At 38.7% G+C, this 21,576-nt stretch overlaps 1 protein-coding gene across 7 annotated transcripts in view; it reads right to left on the reverse strand.

Annotated features, from left to right (window-relative positions):
- LOC102789617 (LIM and calponin homology domains-containing protein 1-like) overlaps positions 1-21,576 on the reverse strand; it is an 85,400-nt gene that overhangs the window by 19,643 nt on the left and 44,181 nt on the right. For 4 of the 7 annotated variants that reach the window (XM_087846734.1, XM_087846735.1, XM_087846733.1 and 1 more), the window contains exons 5-9: positions 19,170-19,200; positions 15,038-15,148; positions 13,452-13,650; positions 7,147-7,405; positions 1,398-1,793 (exon numbers count right to left, since the gene is read on the reverse strand). In XM_087846734.1, the coding sequence (XP_087702860.1) occupies positions 1,398-1,793; positions 7,147-7,405; positions 13,452-13,650; positions 15,038-15,148; positions 19,170-19,200 (996 nt within the window). Of the gene's footprint in view, positions 1-1,397; positions 1,794-4,163; positions 4,437-7,146; positions 7,406-13,451; positions 13,651-15,037; positions 15,149-19,169; positions 19,201-21,576 lie in introns of all 7 variants that reach the window. The other 3 variants (XM_087846739.1, XM_087846740.1, XM_087846737.1) reach the window with 2 other exon arrangements.

Raw genomic sequence — 21,576 nt, forward strand, 5'->3', positions numbered from 1 at the left:
TGAGCCAGCTGGATTTTGTACTGCAGAGCAATGCCAGGCAGCTGAGCCTGTGAGGGGTAAAAAGACAACTTACTGCGGATCATCTGACACACAATCTGTGTGGCTGAATCTACAGAAGTCAGAAAGCGTGGAGGGAAAACACAATCACAAATGAACACAACACTCTGAAGAGAGAAACATCTCATCCACGCGTGCAAATATTAAAAAGCCATGTTTGCAGCTGATAATGAGTTAGTTTGTGACTACGCACCAGCTTAATTTGATTACTAATGCTTGAAACAAATATGTGTGGTGACTTTTGGTTGTGTTAGCTCCTAGGTTAAATGACAAACCTCAAACCAGACACAAGGGGGCAGTCTTATCCAGAACACAAATTTACTGCAGCACTAAAAGCACTGCTGGCATAAAATAAAGATAATTAAAAAAAAACACACATTATATGGCCATGATCTTAGAATGCAGTTGACACTAAACTATTGAAAAAAGAAAGAAAAAAGGAAATGTATGTTTTATTAGACAGCACAAGGGTAACATCAAGGATGCAGCTGTCTTTGTGTCTGTGACCACCACTTGTAGGTTTGGCCTTAACCACAAAGGTCTTCATACAGAGCTGTCTCTGTGATGTTGGAGGGGTGTGAGAGACAGTGTGGCCTGTGGTTTGAATCTCACAAGATGGAAAAAAAAGACTAAATCAAGACCAGACAGATTGTTTGCTAAAAATGGTATTTGTCATATGGTATGTCCTAGTAAAACATCTATTTGCCATATGTTTTGGGGTAGATAGATGTGTGGCTGGGAATATGCTTTAAAGCCAGCTTCACAGCTTCATTGGCACACTTTGAACTATCACTGTGTGATTGCTTAAGAGTAGTTGGGCCAATCTAGATTTGGATTCAAAGATATAGACTGAAGAATTACTCATCGATTTTGGTTCAAACTGGATCAAATTTACTTCAGAATGCACTGAAGTTGTTTCCTAACTTGAAATCCCTGAACAGCTCAAAAGCTGCCAACTAAAGTCATGCACAGTTAATCAAAAAGCACATTCTCAAATGTTTCTACTTTCCCAAATTAATCAGTAACAAAAAAGCAAGGATAAGAGAAAAAGTCAACTTTTCAGACTTTCCATGCAGCCCTTTTCAACAACAGATTTTAGCTGGCACTATCAATTTGCATTCATGTAAAACAGGTAAAAAAGGTCATGCAGTCTTCAGATAGTGACATTCATCATCCACAGAGAAGCACTGCAGTCTCACGTCAAGATCACATGCTGATATAGAAAATTCAAAGGGATCATGGAAATAGAAGATCCCTTCACTTTGAAGTGAATTAAGCCGTTTTAGCTTAATGCAGCAAAGTTTCATTAAATAACAGTGTAGCTGTTGGAGTGAGCTCACTTTGCTGGAAGACTGCTGTCCACCCAAGACGTGCCTTCATGTGGATCATCCCTTTCAGTCTGTGGCTTTCCCTTCTGCCGGCACGTATCAGTCGTTTCTGTTGATGCGGTTGCCATGGCAGTGGGCACAGGAAGGAAGCTAGACGTACTCAGGGTGTCGATACATTTGGGTGAGGTCGGCATTTGACAAGCCTGTTTATCATCTCCTTTTGCATCTGCAGCTACCAGAGAACCAGCAACTCCTTTCCTTATTGCGACATCCTCCTGGTGTGTCACAGGTGAATGCTTCCCAGCTGTGTTGATGGGGCTCGTTTGAAACACTGAGGCGGCCGTGGCATTTGCTGCTAGAGTCGACGAATGGTGGAAGAATTCTTCTGAGCACGAGCGAGCTGGAGTACTGCAGAAAGCAAAGCAAACTAAACCGTTTTCCTGCCTGGTTATTATCCTACATCATAAGACAGCATTCCTCTGGAGAAGCCTAGTTTTTTTTTTAAAAGACATAAATCTATGAAAATAGCGCATGGTCACAAATTCCTTCAGAGCAGACAAAGTCAAAGCAAAATTCCCAAAACAGTCTGCTGTTTGTCATTCTGTGATGAACAGCTACTTTCTGGGAGGCTTATTATTGGACTGTAAATTCCCAGAATACATGGTAGGGAGGGAGAGACTGGCCAGCTGCCGGCAGTGAAAAGGCCAGGCTTCAGTCCCAGCCTGCTCAGGGTCAGGGAAGGAAGAAGGCCTCATTTCCTTACATCCTGAGGGTGGGTCGAATGTTCATGTTCTCTGTGAATGTTTGTTTGTGTGTGGACACATACAGTACATTCTTGTGTGCATGCATATTATGTATACATATATATGTATATTTATGTGCGTCCATGTTTCAGTTGTGCATGCAGCTTTGCTCCTAGCAAATGATTGCAGATTTGATGGAAATATATTGTGATATAACTGGAAAGCATTTTGTTCTCTCTTTCACTTGATCAAAATTTATGCTTGATTGAAAAAAATCTAGAGAACAACAGATTTCTGATACTTTAGATGTTAAACAGATTTGGTCAATACTGCAACTACAAAAACAGCTAAAAAAACATGGTACTGGGTATCTGCTCTACTCAACTAATTGAGTGAGACAGCAAAAGCTCTTAAAAAGGATGTGTCAACATTGCAAAAACCAATTAGCTGAAATTGAAAAAAAATTCTAGCCTTGGGTTTATTCAGGAAATATGCAAGATGGGGGACTCCATATCAAATATCCTACAAATCCCCTTTGTCTCGGACATTTCTATTGAGGATTCACTCCCTTAACATTCTCAATATTCAATCAATGTCACAACATCTGTGCCAGAAGACAATGCTGGAAACTGGAGGCATGACTCTCCAACAGCACTGTGAACGAAACGTCGGTTTGACTAGGAAATAACACCGGATAAGTCCGGACTGCGAAATTACATAAGAGACCTAAACTGACATTTTTCAAGGAGCACTGCAATCACATTGGATTTGTGTGAGCTGTAAAATATACAACGGCATTGTTCTTTGACAGCTCATAATCCTCACCTTGTTTCCTGACACCAAATGTATAATTTGAGACTTTGGGATGTCCTGCTGCGTACAGACTTTCTGAAATTCTATAAGCAAAAGGCTGCAAGTGCATTCCAGTGTGTCTGAAACTGGTTTAAATAAGATGTGACCCTCTTGCTAACTTACTGTTACCCAAGACTGGATAAAAGGAGCAGTGGAAAAGATGATCTGATAAAAGCAATGCCAAAAAGCAAAATTAAACACCAGCTGGAAAAGTTTTCTACCATGTACACGGTCCCAAAGAAAACTGTTCTTAGAGATGTTTGTTGAGTATCGTGACTATCACGAACATTGGTTTTGGACAGATACGCTACAGCTAAAATAAGCAAGGTCAATTTTTCAGTGTTTTCTGTGGCATTCAAGAGGATTAGAGTCAAATATATCAAAACTTGCACATGAAACACAGCACTACTTGATGTAGAATAAGTTAACCTTTTAAAAAACAAAAGTTCAGCTGAAATATTACTGCTGACTCTACTCATGACCAACAATAATAAAGATCTCTACACATTGAGCACTAAACTCTTCTATCATGGACTTGCAACAAAGTTTCTTCCTGCAAAAACCAATTGTTGGCATTCGCCGGGAGGTTTTAGGCAGAGCCAAAAGAAAAATCATCAGTATTGAAAAACCAATTTCAATTTTGCTCATTTGGTGATTGATTTTCCAAACATAGCAGGAATAACTGTCAATCAAATGGTCAGATTTTTACAGAAAATGTATACATTTCTATCAGATCTGTCAGAAAATCCATACCATCCATAAAGTTATTGCACTACCACCCAAAATGCCTATTCTGACCCCAAACAACTCCAAATACTGTTTATATATTATTATCAAACTGGAGTGTATAACAACAGTGTCATGCTATTAGTTTTTCATTTACCTTGGAGCTGTTAGCTTAAAGCACATATGGATAGTGGCGTGGTAATTTTACTTTATTTACTTTTCTGACCCCCCCCCCTTAGCTGTGACACTGCACAGAGCTCTCTGCAGCCACCTAAAAACTTTACACATATAAAATAAATTTTTGCTTAAAAATCAGAGAAACAATGTGTAAAAGCACAAAAATAAACTTGACGGGTCAAATAAAAAAACAAAAACAAAACATAAACAAATAGTAATGACAAAAAGGAGTGGGGATGTTGATATCTGGTATTGAGAAAATATGAGTGAAGGTTAAGACCTTTGCTCAGAGGTGACCATCAGATGAATTACAGTCTCTCTTGGGGGCTCTGCTTGGGGCTGGGGGAGACTACTGGGCAGAGGCTCACTTCTCCTTCTTTTGCCTGCTGTATGGATCTCAATGCAAGGCGGAGATGCAGACTGCCTCCCTTCGTGCTTGTCCTTTTTAATGTGGTTCTCCTTTTGAATCTGTGTACAGGGTTCAAGGGGCAGGGCGGGGGATGGACTAGGGGATTCTCCAGGAGGGATTTCTAAGCTACAGACCTCATTTAGACTGAGGCATCACCCATTCATGCAACACACAAGTAGGAGAGGAATACGTAATTACATTGGGAGTAAAATTAGTCACATGAGGATAATCACAACATGATGGTCATAAGACATGAAGCACAAACAGATGTGGGGAGGGTTGGGGAAAGAAAGAGTGAAGGACACACCATGACATAAAATAATAAGAGGTGAAGTAAAGAGATGGAGAAGGAGGGAAAGAGGAAAAGAATAAATGCAAAATCAATATGTGAGCTTTGATGGATGAAATTTAGGGAAATAACCAATTGGGTGATACATACAAGCTCAACACACTTCCCAAGAGTATATCTAACAAGTGAAGGAGCTGCTGTAAAAATGCAAACATTGTTGGGTAAAATTTTAATTAAACACGTATAATCTCTTGGAGATTCCTGTCATTGAAGCCAAATTAAATATATAAATATATGAAACACAGCCCAACATTACTCTTATAAATTGCTATAAATCCTCTTTCCTTTGCAGCAGCACATTTGGGTCCTTCTCTGAATCCAAGCAAGCTGTGGCAGGTTCAGTTCAGTTGAGCCAAGATAACAGAAACGAAAACTTTGATTTGTGAGAAAAATTAAACCAATTCAGCTGTTTGGAAGAAATGTACTTTCCAGGAGTCCAACAAGGAACAACAAATAAAGATTATTTTTCTTCTACGAAGTCATTATCATGTTAAGTAATCAAAATACTGACCAAAATAATTGCGATTGTTATTTTTGCCACAAGTATACGTTAGGGGTGCAACAATACTCGCATCGGTATTGAACCGTTCGATACAGTGCTTTCGGTTCAGTACGCATATGTATCGAACAATACAAAATTTTTAATTTATTTCATCAACTTTTCTTCTGACGATGCTGTCTGTGTTGAGAGCTCAGTGGATCTGCGTTCGACTACTCCGCCTAGGCTGCACTATCAAGCACAGATCCACTGAGCGCAGCACAAGCTAGCAAGACAGAAGCTAAGCTCGTTGCAACATGGCAAATTGAACCTCCCCCATCCTCATTCAGATCTGGCGTTTGGAACTAATTTGGTTTTTTCATTGTGAAGCATGACCCTGAAGGTAAGCGCGTCATGGACAAAAGTAAAACAGTATGTCGGATGTGCCACGCAATGCTCAATTACATTGGTGGGAACTAGTGCGTTAGCGCAGTTAGCTCGTTAATGTGTTGACGCCGTCCAGCCCCAAGCACGGGGCGATCCGCTGTAACCCGTTAACGGAGATTTGCCTGTTGTGGCGTTAACGTCATTTCAGATTAACGCTGACAGCACTAGTGGGAACACAACGAATATGACTGCACATTTACGCCGACATCATCCTAGTGCAAAGACAAAAACAACAAGCATGCATGCTACAAACTTTACCCGAGTCATTTAGACAGCCGTTAGCACATGATTCTCCTTATGGGGACCTGATATGTTTAATATGCTGCTGAGAATATAGCCCAGAAGAAGCGTATAGTATAGCTTTTATTTTGGAAAGAGACATTTCTCTGTAATAAACTCTCTTTTCCAAAGATGAGTGACTTCTCAAGCAGATAGATATATTTTTTTATTATTTTGTTGTTTCAGCAACATTACATTTAAAAACTGTACTTTTGAGTTAAAATATATATTTATAATTTTAATAAATGACAAATTAAAAAAGCATGAACATTTTTTTGTATCGAAAAAATATCGAACCGTGACACCAAAGTATCGAACCGAACCGAACCGTGAATTTTGTGTATTGTTGCACCCCTAGTATACGTCCCTAAACACCAAACTCAATCTAGTCAATAGCAAACAAGCAACGTCCGATGCTACAAGAGACAATCAAAGCACATCAAGGAATCCGCTGAGCAAGCGGAAATCTGAAACTTGTGATGAAATTTGCATGGTGTCATGCCAGACTATTTCAAAAAGACCTTTTGTTTTAAATCTGCTTCAGACATTTGTTTCAGTCAGAATTAGAGCCAATGAAAACCCACATCTGGCCTCTATTAGCCACTCACATCTGTACAATACTAGAAAAATAATCAAAAGCTGAGAGGTTTTATTACAGGCATATGCAATTTGACATAACACCTAATCTTGCCAGTTACTGTAAAAAAAAAACCAAACAAACAAACACCCCCCCTAAACATCACTCACACGCACACACACACACACAAAACATTTTACAACATTGAAAAATCTCCAACAGCTGATTTGTTTTAATATCTGTCTTTCACACTGGTCAGTTTTATCAGTTCTGTACTAAAGTAATTACTTTCAATTATTTCATGGTCTACATCCACATCTACTAATCTCAGCCATCAAAAAAACAAAAAAAACTGTTTTAACAGGATTTCTGGGCAGTCAAACTTCTTCCATCCGCACCCAGAACTGTGCGCTTTCAGCCAGAACTTTTTAAACAAGCTTTAGGGTTTATCTGCACCAATCAGTGTCAGCCACAGTGGTGTAACATGTCCTGCTGATAATCTGTTCATTAAGCTATTAGACTTCTTTGTTTCTTGTTTTGGATTGTGCCCAACTTAACAACAATTGTATATATCGACACATATGCTGTTATAAGTTCTACACACAAACAACAGAAACCTTTTAGTATTCCATACATATAATATTATATGATATTTTCAGTTAGGCTAAACTAAATGCCTTTTTGATAGCCAAGTCACAAAAGCACTCTCTAGTGTTACACCTACCTAAGAGGTCTGTCACCCCCTACAGGTGAAGTGGCGGTACTCCAGCTCTTGTGTCCTCCCTCCTCTTTGTCGTTGCTCTTTTTGCGTAGTGGCGTTGGCAGATATCCACTCTGGTTGCTCTTGTTGGGCAGGTACTGGTTAAAGGGTACGGCGGTTCGTAGCTCGCTGACAGACGTCCGTCGTGCCAGCATGTCATCCTTACGAACGTCTGGCATCTTCCGGTGAGGAGCGCCGTCAGACTCCGAGTCGCTGCCACGGCCTAATGAGACGAACAGAGACGAACAGAAGTATTCACTGGCACCAGAGGACACATTTTTCATCAAAATGGTATTTTTTAACCCATATGGAAGAAACAGACTATACTACATGTTATACATGCACTGTGTGTCTTTAGAGACTACACAGCAATGTCTGTCAAAAAGTATTTTGCATGGGAAAAACGTAACCACTTTTTTTGCATTGGTCATGACAGAAACGCTGATTAAAAGTTCTGAAATTAAGCAAAATGGCAGGAACAATGCTACCTGCTCATACTGATTTCCTTTACCTTAATGCTGAGAAAAAATAAGCTAAAAACAACAAAACTCAAAGTGTGGTAGAAGTAATCAGAGACTCAGATATACTCTACAAAGCACCCAGTTGTAAGCCCATTTACTCTTGTGACAAATCATGTAAACACAAGTATGTGTTATATTAAAGCCCCTTTTCAATTGCAATGTGTTCAAAAAATGATAAAAAATGACTTCATTTTAAGTGTCCAAGAAAACTGTATCTTGCTGAGTCATTGCAAGAGAGAGACAGAGGGAGAACAAGAGGGAGACATAAGAGATTAAACCAAAAATAAGATCAGAGGAAAAACTGTTGATTGAGGAGTCTCGTGGCAGAAAGCCCAGATTTATTTCTTTAAACCATCATATACGCATAACAAAATTACAGTGGTCTAATAGTGTTATTATATGCAGTGCATTCTTGCCACAGAGCATAAATCAGATGCAAGCCTGTTTTTATGAAACAAAGCAGGTGACATAAATCATCACAAAACTTGCATTGTGCAGCTTGTGTTGACTAAATATTAGCATGCAGTTAGGCACGGAGTAAATTCTTCCTGTGTGAATCAGATTTTAAACATAATGTTAGCTTTGTAATATCAGTGGTAACACCTGGCTTTGCAGAAGTTCATTGCTTAAGGACTTTCCCTACTTGGGGTCCTAAATTCCTCAGTGCGATGGCCCACTGTGATCCTCTAAGAACATATAGAAGAAAGAAATGAAACTCAGTCTCATTCAGCAGGTCACATGTTTACAGTTCCAGTGATTTACTGAAGATATATCAGTCACATCCACGATTACTTGGCAATTTTTTGCAAACCATAGCCTAGATATGTTAAAACCCACAGCAAACAGATAACTGCAGCCTTGCTTTATTCAAGGTCGCTAAAAATTCCTCTCAAAGATGTTCAGCACATGTGCTACTGTCCCCTCCCTTTGACTGCATGTGTACTCAGACTATGACCTATAAATTTATGACTCAATGTATATATATTCAGAGTACAAACCCAGAATTTTAACCAGATCTAAGTCATAAAAGCTTCACTTATTTTTGTGGACATACACTTAGAAGCAGCTGTCACATTTGAACTTGTGAAAAGCTTCTTTTTCTATCAAAAGGCTTTTTATGTGGTTTCAAAGATTGACAGATCAAGGTCCAAAAAAAGACTTGGAGAAATCTGCACTTCTAACAACGAAGGGTTCAATTATGGCTCTTAACCCATGCAATGGAAACATGAGGGACTCTACCATCCAAGTCGATCCATCTTTAAGGAACAACATATGTTTTTCACAGGATGATGTGCTCCCTGTGCACATATGGTAATAGTGAAGCTTGAGAGAAAATGTATCATGGGTCAGGTCCATAGTGTACCAAGATTTTAGAAAAATACAGTGACATCAATTGTCATCATCATCATCTAGTTATACTGCATTACGAAAGAAAAGGTTACAAAGTCTAGTTCAATAACGATCGCAGTAACTGAAAAGTTGTAACGAATGTCCAAAACCCCAAGTATGAAAAGACAAAATGTAAGAACAATGTGAGAAATAATTAATTCAACAATGTGTTGCTAACTAGAAAAACGTAGCATTTATTATAACTGTACAATGCAAAAAGAAAAACTAGAAGAAATAACACAAATGTACTACTATTAATACCAATAGTAGTAAATAAGTAACTAATACGTAGTATGTATTATTTCCAGTGCATGGAAGCACATCAGTTGCTGATGAAAGTACATCATTATTACAGGTTCTGAAGAACCTCTGGTCCATACCAAGACAGCCAATGAATGTGAACAAACGTCAGCTTTGTTATATTCGTCTGTGAGTCCGCTATTGTGGAGTGATTTTTATCATCAGATGGTGAGTGCGAGTGTCCATGTGGGTGTCTGTGCACGTGCTTGTTTTTCTGACCACTTGAATGTGATCAGAAACACTGACCACATACACCGTACACTGCTGAGACTTTACATTATAATGCACCAACTATCCAGACATCCGAGGCACAAGCCTTCAAGGGAACTTCAAAGAAGAACAACAGGAATGACTACTGAGCTGCCGGGTCCCCAGCTATACGTGTCCGTACAAGCGCTAGTTACACTCTACATTTTAGTTTACAAAATTAACAGTTGTTGCCTTTATATAAGATGTCCTTTTTCACTTCTATGCAAACTAAAATTAAAACACAAATTAAAAAAAGATTCCAAGTTTGAATACAGACAATATCATTCTTACAATCGTAAACTGTTTATGTGGCAGTATGAGAAAAAAGCTATGCTTTCAGTTTATGATGATTTTCCATTGATTATGTAGGAAGCCAGGAGTCTGAAAACATAGTTTTCAGACACTTTGGAGAGATATTTTCTACGAGACCTTTAAAACTACCTCAATTACATCATTCAATCATTCTTTCAAACGGCTTGTGAGTGGCAGTGGGCGCTGCCCTGTAAACAGAGAAAGTGAGAAGGACAATTTTACTATAGAAGCCCACAAAAGTGCCTCATTTATCCAAACCGTATCCATCTCCACACATAGCCCAAACAAAAGGGCATTGCCAATATTGAATTTCTCGATTGAATCAAACTTCCTAATTTCTGTCAGGGTGAAGTCAGTTTTCAGTGCTGAACAGAGAAAAGGCTTTGTCTAAAGGTCAGGGCAGGGAAAACCTGCTGGAGTCAAGTTTGTATGGATGTTAACAAAAGGATTCTTTTGTCCTAGAGGTACTCAAAGCCCCCTGGGTTAAAAATATCTAGTTTGTACCTGTGGGTCTCATTTGATCACTGATATTTTGATAACCAGGAATAATAAATATCACAAGATTGTGATGTTAAATATGTAGCTTTTGAAAGCATGTATGAATCACAAACTGCTTCTGAAATAAAATAAACTTATCAAAACTTAAAAGGAAATTCCACCACAGGTAGCGGTATGCTAAACTCCAATCTGCCTCCTCAGTTCATCAGCTATCAACTCTCTTCGTTCTTTTCAATCTTTGGATGATATGTAGGTGTCAGCAGTTTGACAGTGTGACTAATCAGCTGTGGGTTACATGTGTCGGTGGAAAAATTGATTAGGCAATGCTTCTGTAGTATAAACAAGAGAGGTCACCCGAGGCTATTTTTAAGAAAACAGAGCCCATTTATTCCATCAAGTTTATTTTTGCGTAATAGTGGAATACCCTTGAAAAGCTAATTTTGGGTCACTGCCGGAAAAACTTGAGTTATTGTCAGATTTGGGGGTCATCAGGCTGGTGTTGCTTATTGTATGTTTAATTCCCACTTCAAGCATGAAGAGAACGTAGCAGTTTCTTGTGGAACTTTAAGGGATCTATTAAAAGTATATAGTGACTTGTCTTGACTTGACTTATCTTGCCTACCTTTATTAGCAAACATGAGTAGACAGACAACAACAATAAACATTTGCCTGGTTCTCTTAACTCTTTCAAGCTGCACGTGCATGTGTGTGCATGTGGTTAACAAGATCGCTAATAAAAGGTTTTCCACCCGCCTGGCACCCCACCAAGCCTACACAGTCCATATTTTTTAATAGACAAAATGACAGCAGGCAGTACAACCTACGTTAAACTTGAAAAAAAGGTTTAAAAAAATAAAGAGAAACATGGTAAGGGGTCAGCTTTCAGTAGACTGGCTAAAGCTTGTTTATTGGCCCATATTTAGGATGTTTTGGATACCATCATCCTGGCACTTTTTTAAAATAGCAAATATTGCTTCTACAACCAAAAATGAAAGCTACTTATCTACAACAATAAAGTAAACACTTTAAAAAAAACGGGATACATTGCAGATTTTTCCCTAAAGCACTATAGTTTGACTGTTGATGACAACAAGGGACAACAGTTTCCTTTTGCACTTCCCTCAAAACAAAAACATAATCAGACAGGATGCTTTTCCTCAGTTTTTCTCAGCTTTTTCCCACATTCAGCTCAGCAATGAGAAGTACATTACACTGTGTGACGAACGCAGTAATCTCTTTTATAGTCTACCATTAAAATTTTATACCTTCAAATCCGCAAACAGTCTAGCAATTAGCAGCTTTCGATGAAAGCATGTGGCCAGTTTGGCATTATAAAATACTCATGTGAGACCAAAATGTATTTTTAACTCAATTTCTGACATCAGCACAAAGCCACTTCAAAGGTTTTGCAGCTTATGCTGGTCTTGCAAGTGCCATGCTACCATGTCGGATGTCTTAAACTGCACATATACAGTAGTAAGCATTTTTCGTAATAAACAACAAAGCAATGTAAACACGTTGAGGGAAATCTAGAGACAAAGACAGAAATTAATGTGACAAATTTAAAAGTATACATATTTAATCTCTATTTGATGCCTTCCAAATAATTACAAAGAGCATATTTTTACATATATACATACATTATATGTAACAATATCTTCTGTTCTCAAAACCAAGAGCTGTTAGTTTCATAATCCTTGACATACCAGTCAAGTGTCAGATCAAAACCACTGAAAGCTCATGAAACCACAACTCTTCCTCTTCTTTGTCTCACATACTGTATAGAGATATGTCATTCCTTCCTTAGTCTTTGGTGCTGTCACTCATCTGAGTGCACGCTTAAAGAAACACATCAAAAAGCCGTAACTAAGGACAAAAGGTTCAAACATCAAGCACAGAGATACTTTTGTGCAGATGGCAATGGTATGAGGAAAGATGCAAACACCTTAAGACTGCGAGCTGGGACAAGTATGATAGCTGAGACTATTTTCATTCATACTAGATTTAACTAGATAAGCAACAGAGTTAATAAAGAAATAGAGTTATAAAATAAATCTACTGCATTGTGCATTTTTAGGGGAATTAAGGACTAAGATTTCATAGAGCTTTCCCTGAATAAGAAGGGTTGAAGTGTTTCACTGTTTAAACTACAGCTTAAAGTCTCCCTGCTTACTTCTTCATAAGGACAGGCTCTAATTTGTACTGTAACAAGAAGCACTTTTCAAAATTTCTAAACAAAAGAAAGGACAAAACAGAAGGTGTGTGGCTGCTGCTGCCTTGCCAACTTCATCTTTTCATAAATTTTGAATTTTCCCTTCCAAAAAGATGAATAAATGAAATGCCTTTGGTGTTACATCACCTGCTTGCTTGTTGGAGCATATGCTAATATTACATAACTGAAATATGTTTGAAACAAGAAACAAATGGGGACAGATTTGTTATTGAAACTAGACTCTAGGATGTTTTCTGACACTGCAGATTGACGTCAGATAAGGTGAAGAACACGGAGAGCTTTAATGTGGTGCGATTGTAGCCCTTGGTCTAAGAGAGTTAACAGACACTGGAACTGAGCCCAGCCACCACTGAAGTCCTTTTACAATGTATATTACCATGGCTTAAATATAACAAGAGCCATTAATTGACTTCAAAACAGTACAGAGATTATTCATGTCATTCTCTCAAACAGCCTTTGACTTGAACTGGGCGTTGTCCTGCAAAAACACAGCCAGAACAACAAGCCTTCATACAGTAGCATTCAAAGCACAATAAACCTCATTTATCTATATGTTGCATCTGTGCACCTTGCCCAACCTGCACAAAGACTTACTTCTCACTCGCAGGAAAAACAGCTATTGCTAAAACAACACAATGGCTACTGAACATACTTAACCTGCAAATTGTGATTTAAAGGGTGGCCATTGTAACCAGTCTTTCACAGTCAACTAAAACTAGCAGTTCAGTGTGAATCGAAGAGTGTATAGACTCGATTTATTTTCCTACCATCACTGCTGCCGCGGGCGACCAGGACGTCTGGTGACGGGGTTTGTCTTGAGCGTGATCCGAAGGAGTCCAGGCTGTCGAATGAATCCTCGCGCCCGTGGCGTGGCGGAGAGAGAGAGTCGCTGCGCTCAGAGTCCCAGCAGTCAATGTAGCCACTGTCCCGGATGCTGCGTTTAGGGCTCTCTGCCTCTTCTGTCTCCTGAGAATGCATACACACATTTTACAAAATGCATGAGCACAAAAAAGAGAGGTAACAAATGGTGGAGAGTAATGAAAGTTATCAAACACCCTAAAATGAATTAGGAATTTTCGCTGCATATTCCATCAGTCGTCACTGAAGTCCCCCAAACTTGTGTTGTGTGGCCTTTGTGTCCACTATAGCCGTCATGCTGCAAGTCTCCACTCTGCCCACATCTATTTTTCCAATAACCTCTCTCTTCTTCTGCCTACATCACTCTTCATCATTTTCTCTTCACCTTAGTGACCCCTCCCTTTCTCTGTCCACAGCTTTAATGTGTTGTTGCAGCTAATGGAAGGTGGGGAAAGGCCTTTCCTGTCTACCAAAAGACTTCCTGCCCATGACCCCTCTACCATCTGTTATGCAACTCCCAAACTCTCCTAAATGTCTTTGTTATGCTTATAAAACAGGTTCTACAGCAGCAGGAGTCATGTGTGATTTGTTTCTTTCACTTTTACACAATTTAAACCAATATGTTATAACTTATATACCACTATACCAGTTAAGTAAGAAAATATGCATCTCCCTCGTAACTCACCCTTTAACACAAGCACTTAAACTAAGCTTTTTACAAAAAGTAAATAAGAGTGCAGCTGAGCTCACATTTACCTGCTTAGTGCTTTTCAATCATCAGTTTTTGTAAGGTCCAGCTTCCATTTAGTAACTGTTGGAAGTGTGGCGGGAAGTGAATAGTCACTCTGGAATTTCATGCACCTGCACATGATGAGCTTTCCTTCATTTTATCAAAGTTTTTTTTTGCTTTGTGGAATTATGGCTTTGTGTCGTCCGTCTGCAACGCGTGAACATCTGGGAAAGTATTTTTGCTGAATTGGCAGCAATTTCCCAGTTTAAAGAATAGCAATAGGACGTCACATAGTGGAATAAATTGCACAGAACTGACATCATGGCTACGGATGACTGTCACAGAGGGTGTATGCATGTATGTGTCTTGAGGGTTTGCCATTTCTAACTTTTCTCCTTCTTCTTGGTCTCATTAAAAAGGTAAAAGGTAGGTTAAATTCAATTTTCTTGACTGGATCTCGGGTGAAAGGTGTTTTCTCAGAAATGTTAGTACAGCGAACAAACACACATTTACTGAATCTCAGTTCCAAAATAAGTGATTCTGCAGAAGCTGTGTGTCATGCCTCAGGTCACTTTGGCTGTAGAAATGAATTACTGCAGGGATCAAATATTTAATATAGCATATGGTCTCCCTACCTATTACACTTTACAGCTCTGGTTACTAAGAGAGACATAATGGGGGGGAAAGCAAGTGCTGACTATATTATCCATGTACTTGAGATTTCCATTATATTTTTATCGCTGGCATAAACATGAGTTATCCAACCTTTCGCATCTGTGACAGCAGGCCCTCAAACTCTTTCAGGTCCAACGTGGGCCCGTTGTAGGATGTACAGCTATTGGCAGCACGACCCAACCAGTAGATAGTAATTAAAACCTGAAGAAAAGAAGAAATGCAGACAAAAATCATGAAAAAATATCAGCTGATCTTTCCCATAAAAGAAAAGCATGAAACAAATTAGCCTTTTAAAACTAAAGAGCTACTTGATCACATTTCAATACCAACTCAAAGCACTCTGTCTTAATTCCAGTCAGCCTTACATCACCAACAATATTAAACTTATTAATTAAAAAAAATAACATTAAAAATTAGTTTTCAAATCCTAATTAGGGCTGGGCCATATCATACCGTTCACGGTAATACCGGTATAATTTTGGGCAACGATAGAAAAATGAAATATCGCGATAGAATATGGGTTAAACGCGCATGCGCAGTGCCTTTGTTTTCATACGCTCACGTCGGAAAAAGCATGGCGGCGAAAGCAAATTGTTGAATGAAATGGATGAACCAGAACTGGTTTATAAAAATGCTGCAACTTCAGTGGTGTGGAACTGGTTTAGCTTTCGTCCGTCAGACACACAACAAAGCACTACTTTTGGTAGAGCATGCTAGCGGGCCGTCGTTATTACCATGTTGTTTGGAAAATACGGCACACTTAAAATCAATCCTTTGATTTTTCTGAAAATCGACAGTGCCCCTTATAATCCCGTGTGCCTTATGTATGAATTCTGGTTGTGTTTACTGACCTCGAAACAATTTTATGTGGTACACGGCGCTCGAAAATCTGTCAAATGTTTTAGTATGACTTTGCTAAGCTACGAACCCGGACTGCTTGATGGATTGTCAGCGCATTACGGCTATCGCAGGCAGGAGCCTGGCGGAGTGATACGTACTGTGCTTCAACATAATATTACGGTACTGTGTGTGTATAACCTCTTTTTACGTTTTGTGGATATTATACATGGTTATGCTAAGGATATGTCGGCCAATTTCCACTGGAAATGCCTTTTGGTTAAACTGTCAGCAAGGAATTTGCATTTGCACTGTTAAATTTTTATATAACTTTAATTCACCTAAAACAGCTGCTTGTTTAAGTGAAAATACATTGATGTTTTTTTTTTTTTGCACTAATAAAGTTGTGGAGTTGTAAAGTATTTTGTCTAGTGCCAGTTATATCGTCAGTTATATCGTTATCGCAAATTTTCAAATGTATATCGTGATAAATATTTTTGGTCATATCGCCCTGCTCTAATCCTAATCGTCACCAGCAGAGAAAAAGCAGTCTGGGCAGCAGCCTCCGGCCCACTGGCATCCCAAGTCTTCAAAATGATACCCTGGATTCACATTGTTCATTAGCCTGTCAACTCAAAATATGCTACACAGGTGTATCTCTGGTATGTTCATGCAGCAAAGCAGTCAAATAGCTATAAATAATATTGGATGCATTGAAGGAAAAAGAAAAAAACAAAGAAAAAACTACAACAAAACACCCACTCTCTTGCTTTCACTTTTCCCTTTTTGTAAAACAGTGCCAGCTAGTTTCCTGGTAATTGCAGCTCAGCCTCTTCCAAAGAAGTGATAAGTTAGCAAACGCAGCTGGAAGAAACACAACAACACTGAGGCACTGTTCAGACACCGAAACTGGTCACAGGCACTTCTCTTGCTGACATATAGCCACCTTTCTGTGGTCACAGTGATTTATAATTGCCTGTTAGCTAGCTTAGTGCTGAGTATATCAGTTACCCGGTCATTCTTAACTCTCTGAAACACATTAACAGCAGCTGAATGAGCAGCTGAAAGAGCCTCTACTTTTGTTTTGGCACCACTGGTTGTAACAAATGCCCCAAAGTAACTGACTGTGGTTGAGGAACCAACGAACTGAAGTTCTTTTGTCAGCTAAATGTCTAAAATGCAAAATTTACACACCGACTCCGGCCAAAGGGAAATCACACAGAGCTGCACCTTTAACACTGTTGGCAAAGAGCTCCCAGCTATATTTACTGTGTCCATGTCAACGAGCTGTCCACAGGGAGCGCTTTGATAAGAAAGCTCAGCAAGGCTTAATGTGTTTATTTCAGTCATACTGTCAGTGTAAACAACTTCTGCCATTCAAACGCAGTTGGAGGGAGTGCAAAAGAACCAGTCTGCTGATCAGAATAAGCACAAAGCTAAATGAGACCTTTTATGTGAAGCTGTGTTGGACGGTGAAAATATGTTAAACTTTTAGCCTTATTAAAGGGTGAAACATCATTGAGCTGCAACTGGGGACAGTTCCATCGATCAATCATTGACTCTATTATACAATTTTAGTTTCATAAGCCATATTTTCAGAACCACGTGAGATTTTTTTTATCTAATATCCTGACACTACAGAGGTGAAGCTGTGACAATACAGCTGCTGAGGTTAAGCTTCATTAGCTGCATACTGCAGCTCTCTCAGCAGCAGAATATGGAGTTTCTGTGTCACCACAATAGCAGATTCATGCCAACTCCCACTGGAACTGGGTCAGCACCAAATGTGTTTCACTCGCTTACTATTGTGCTGTAAACACACCCTTATCAATCCCAAACTCCACAATCACATTCCAAAACTCTGTCTGTATGATTTACACGTGCAGCACTAAACCAACCAATACTTAACGAAGAGCATTCTTAAAGAATTTTAAAGGCAAACTTTGAGTACATCTCAGCAGAGTTTCGACAGTCGGGAATGAAAATAAACGACGTGACAGCAGAATAATGCATAGCGCCACACACGCTTTGCCTTGTCAATTTCAGCAGCTGCCTGTCAGTGCACACGTGGACAGACCTGTCAAGAAAGTTCCACTGGAAAACAACATTCACCTTTTTGGTTCATGTGCAAACACACTTAAAGCCACGCACTGCAGGGTCATGAACGAAGTCAAAAATCCACCTATTATGTCAGGACCTCAGCACTATCCAGTGCATGCACACATGCATACAGATACAGATTTTGTTTTATATATCTAACAGTCATCACTATGCATAATCAGGCCTTCTTCTTCACACTTTTACCTGCTAAATAACAGTCTCATGAACACAGCAGATTCAGCAGTATCTTATCCAGGCATACCTCTTTTAAAAATGGTAACGTCCCATCTGCTGTTTGCTAAACAACATCTTTGTCATCACATCAGCAAATTCCTCTCGATGCAGTTTCGTCACCTCTCAATATTTGATGTGTTGCAGAGACAGCTGCTGTCAAATCCTAGTCCTTAGTCCTGAATCTACAGCACATCACAGCAGAAGGTTCCTTGCAAAAGTGTTGGCTGCTGGGAATATGTTAGCCATTTGCCACCGCTGCAAATGCTGGAGTCCCCCATGTTTAGTCAGCTAAATGAGCTAACAGGCCTGACCAGTGCTGCAGCTCGACACATTAACTTGTACAGTGCACAGCAGCATCACAGAGAGAGGAGGGGAGGACATAGCGAGAGAGAGAGCGCGAGTAGAACTGCTTTGACTGCAGAGTAGGCAGGGCCAGCATTGTGTGTTCTACTTCTTAAAGCAGCATTATTAGAAAAAGGATAGGAAGGTGCTGACTTGAGCAGACAGTGACTATAACGGGCCTCTAAATAATTAAAAGGCTGTAAGAGGGGCAAGAATAAAGACGCCTGAAATCAATCAAGACTCACAGAATATGTAGAAATAGTTGACTTCAAAGGTGAAAGAAAACACTAAGCAAAAAATATGAAAAACCAACATACCATCTAAAACAAACAAAGTAAGATGCATGAACGGATGCACATAAATAGGGTAAAGTGGAAAGGTAATAAAGGATAATACAGACAGAATAGAAACTAGATATTTAACACCATTTCACAGTAAGAGTTGTGTCAAGGTACTTTATGTAAAGGTAAATGCCCCACAATATAGAGAAAGAACCCCAGTGATCCAGCCCCAGGGACAAGAACGTAGAAAAGAGGAACAACTTTTTAACAGGAAAACACAGAGGTGGATCACGGATTAGTAAGAGCCACTGAAATCATGGATAGTGAAAGCAAAAAGAGAAACAGAGCACCAGAATAACACTTTCTTTCCAAACATGTATTTAGCACACAAACAAATTATCCCACTGTAACCTGACAGTATCACTTACATTCTTGAGCTTTCGACTGCCGTCACTTCCCCTGGAGAATGAAACACAGAGAGAGACAGACAGAGGAGGTAGTGAGACTTCTGGTTCTATTCAGTGAAGTGCCTTACATAAAGATAACAGCAGACAACTTCAAGATGTGCCATCTCCCACATATCTATGTGAAACAGCAGAAAAAACTAAACTTTGTGAAATATAAGAATCTGCAGTGACTGTAGCCCACGCACAGAAAGCGAACATTTTGGCAAAACCTTTTGTTAACAGTCTTAGCAACTGAATAACTGCTGAAATAGAAAGGAAAGAAACACTGACATTTAAAATGGTGAGTCCAGAATTCACAAAGAGAAATACTTTTGTAGTAGATAGAAGAGACACGTGCTATAGTGGTAGCCTAGCGAGTTGACTGCCAACTGATCTCTGGGAGGTGGAGCATCTCTAAGAGAACACCACAGCGGAGGCCACTTAGCACCACAGACGCTGCCAAAATGAAATGATGTGAATCTTGCGGATTACCACGTAAGCTATAAATGGGAAGTGGAATGAAGCAATTGCAAACCTGACTAAAATGCACTCATGTTGTAGAAATACAAATTTCTAGGCTGAGAGGTGGAAAACAAAGACAGAGAAAACAAAGGCTAAAACACAGACACATACAGGAAGTGTGAGACTTTGTTTTCTTAAATAGTCTCAATCACATAAAATCCACAATCTGCCTTTTCTTAAGCTGTGAAAGACACGTGAAGCCTGATGAATGGCAAAAAAAAAAAAAAAAAAATCTAACAATGGATAAAATTTTTTTTTTTCTTTTTGATAACAAAAAGAAAAAGAAAAAAAAAACAGGCAACAAAAACATTTAAAAGTATTCTTAAACTAGAGTTGACTGCAATTATGTCCTGCCACAATCTTTGTACCTGGATCAGTGCAGCATGAGAGGATCACAGGATCAATAAATTGTTAAAATTGATGCTTGATTAAACATTAGCGACTTGGGAAAAGCCAGAATAGTTATTATATCTTAGTATCAAGGTCAATAAAAATAACTAATGTATATCATATCAGCATAAGGTCATTTCACAACATTTTACATTGTCCATAAAGATATTTAAAAAAATGTATAAAAGGTCAACTTAAAAACAATTAATTATGGGAAACTCATATTTAGCTTAAATGTTACAGTTTTTTAAAATTAAGAATAATAACCTTTAATTTGGGAAAATTAAAATCGTTCAACATGCAAGTGACACTCAAAGTTGGGCTTTGAATGGCAGCAGGTACATGAGAAACAAATAAAGGTGGAGAAGGTGAAATGAGCTTGAGAGCATGAACAGCAACCCCTCCCTCATCATCCTCTCATTCTGTCAGTTGACTAAATAAACATGGAGACAAGTACCTTTTCTCTGCTGTTAGCTAGTAAGTGCACAATCAAAGGACAAATAGACATTCCACAAGGTATTAGATCATATTAAGAGGCCCAAGCTAATGTAAACAGCTGTCATATTCTTACATTTTTTTCCTGCATGTTTGTCTTTAATGTAAAGGCTCAAAACAGATAAACTAGTAATGATATTGCTGCTTATTCTTTTCTCTTACATATGTCAAATGTATATTAAGCATAGGTATATACAGTAGTTCAATATCAAATTTGTAAAAACTGATATAAAGTAACTTATGGCTGAAAAAACCAAAACATTTGAAAACACCTTTACAAATTGGCTAGCTAGTTATTTCTGAAAAAATTCTCTCATGTGATTAGATTTTATAATCTGGCTTTGAAAGTCATAATTTATTATTTACACTAAATTTTTGGTTAGACATAACTACCAAGACATTTCCCTCTATTAGCTCTATGTTATGTGATGATAGTAACATTATTCTTTCTGCTTATGAGTTAATGTTTATTTATTTTTGATGAAAGCATTAAATGGTTTCCATAATTACTGCCAGTAGCATTAACTTAGCCATAATCAGTATATTTACGGATAATGCAACTGAGGTAAAGATTTAACCTGTGTTTTATATTTTACAGCATTTCAAAATTTTCTGTGAAATCCACTAGACTGCTGAACAGAAACACAGCTGTCATCTCCTCTCATCTCCACTACCTGGCAAACCATTGCTTATCCTGGAAAATGAGCCATGACCATCAACGGGAATAGTAGATATTCTATTCCTCAGCTCACAGTGCACTACAATCTGTTTGTTTGTCTGGCTGTCCAAAGTTTTCTAGAAGAGTAAAGGTGTAGGAAATAACCTTCTATATGTGAGAGAGTTACATAAGCACCAGATGAAGTGCAGGGCTACTTGTACAATGAAAGTTCCATTTTAACATGTCAATAGAAGCAATGGTGCATTGAGTGAATATGAATCCAGATTGCATCATTTTTAATATACTACTGCCTGCATGTTTTTG

Source organism: Neolamprologus brichardi, chromosome 2 (assembly GCF_056152115.1).
Source record: "Neolamprologus brichardi isolate AB-2024 chromosome 2, ASM5615211v1, whole genome shotgun sequence".
NCBI lineage: Eukaryota > Metazoa > Chordata > Actinopteri > Cichliformes > Cichlidae > Neolamprologus > Neolamprologus brichardi.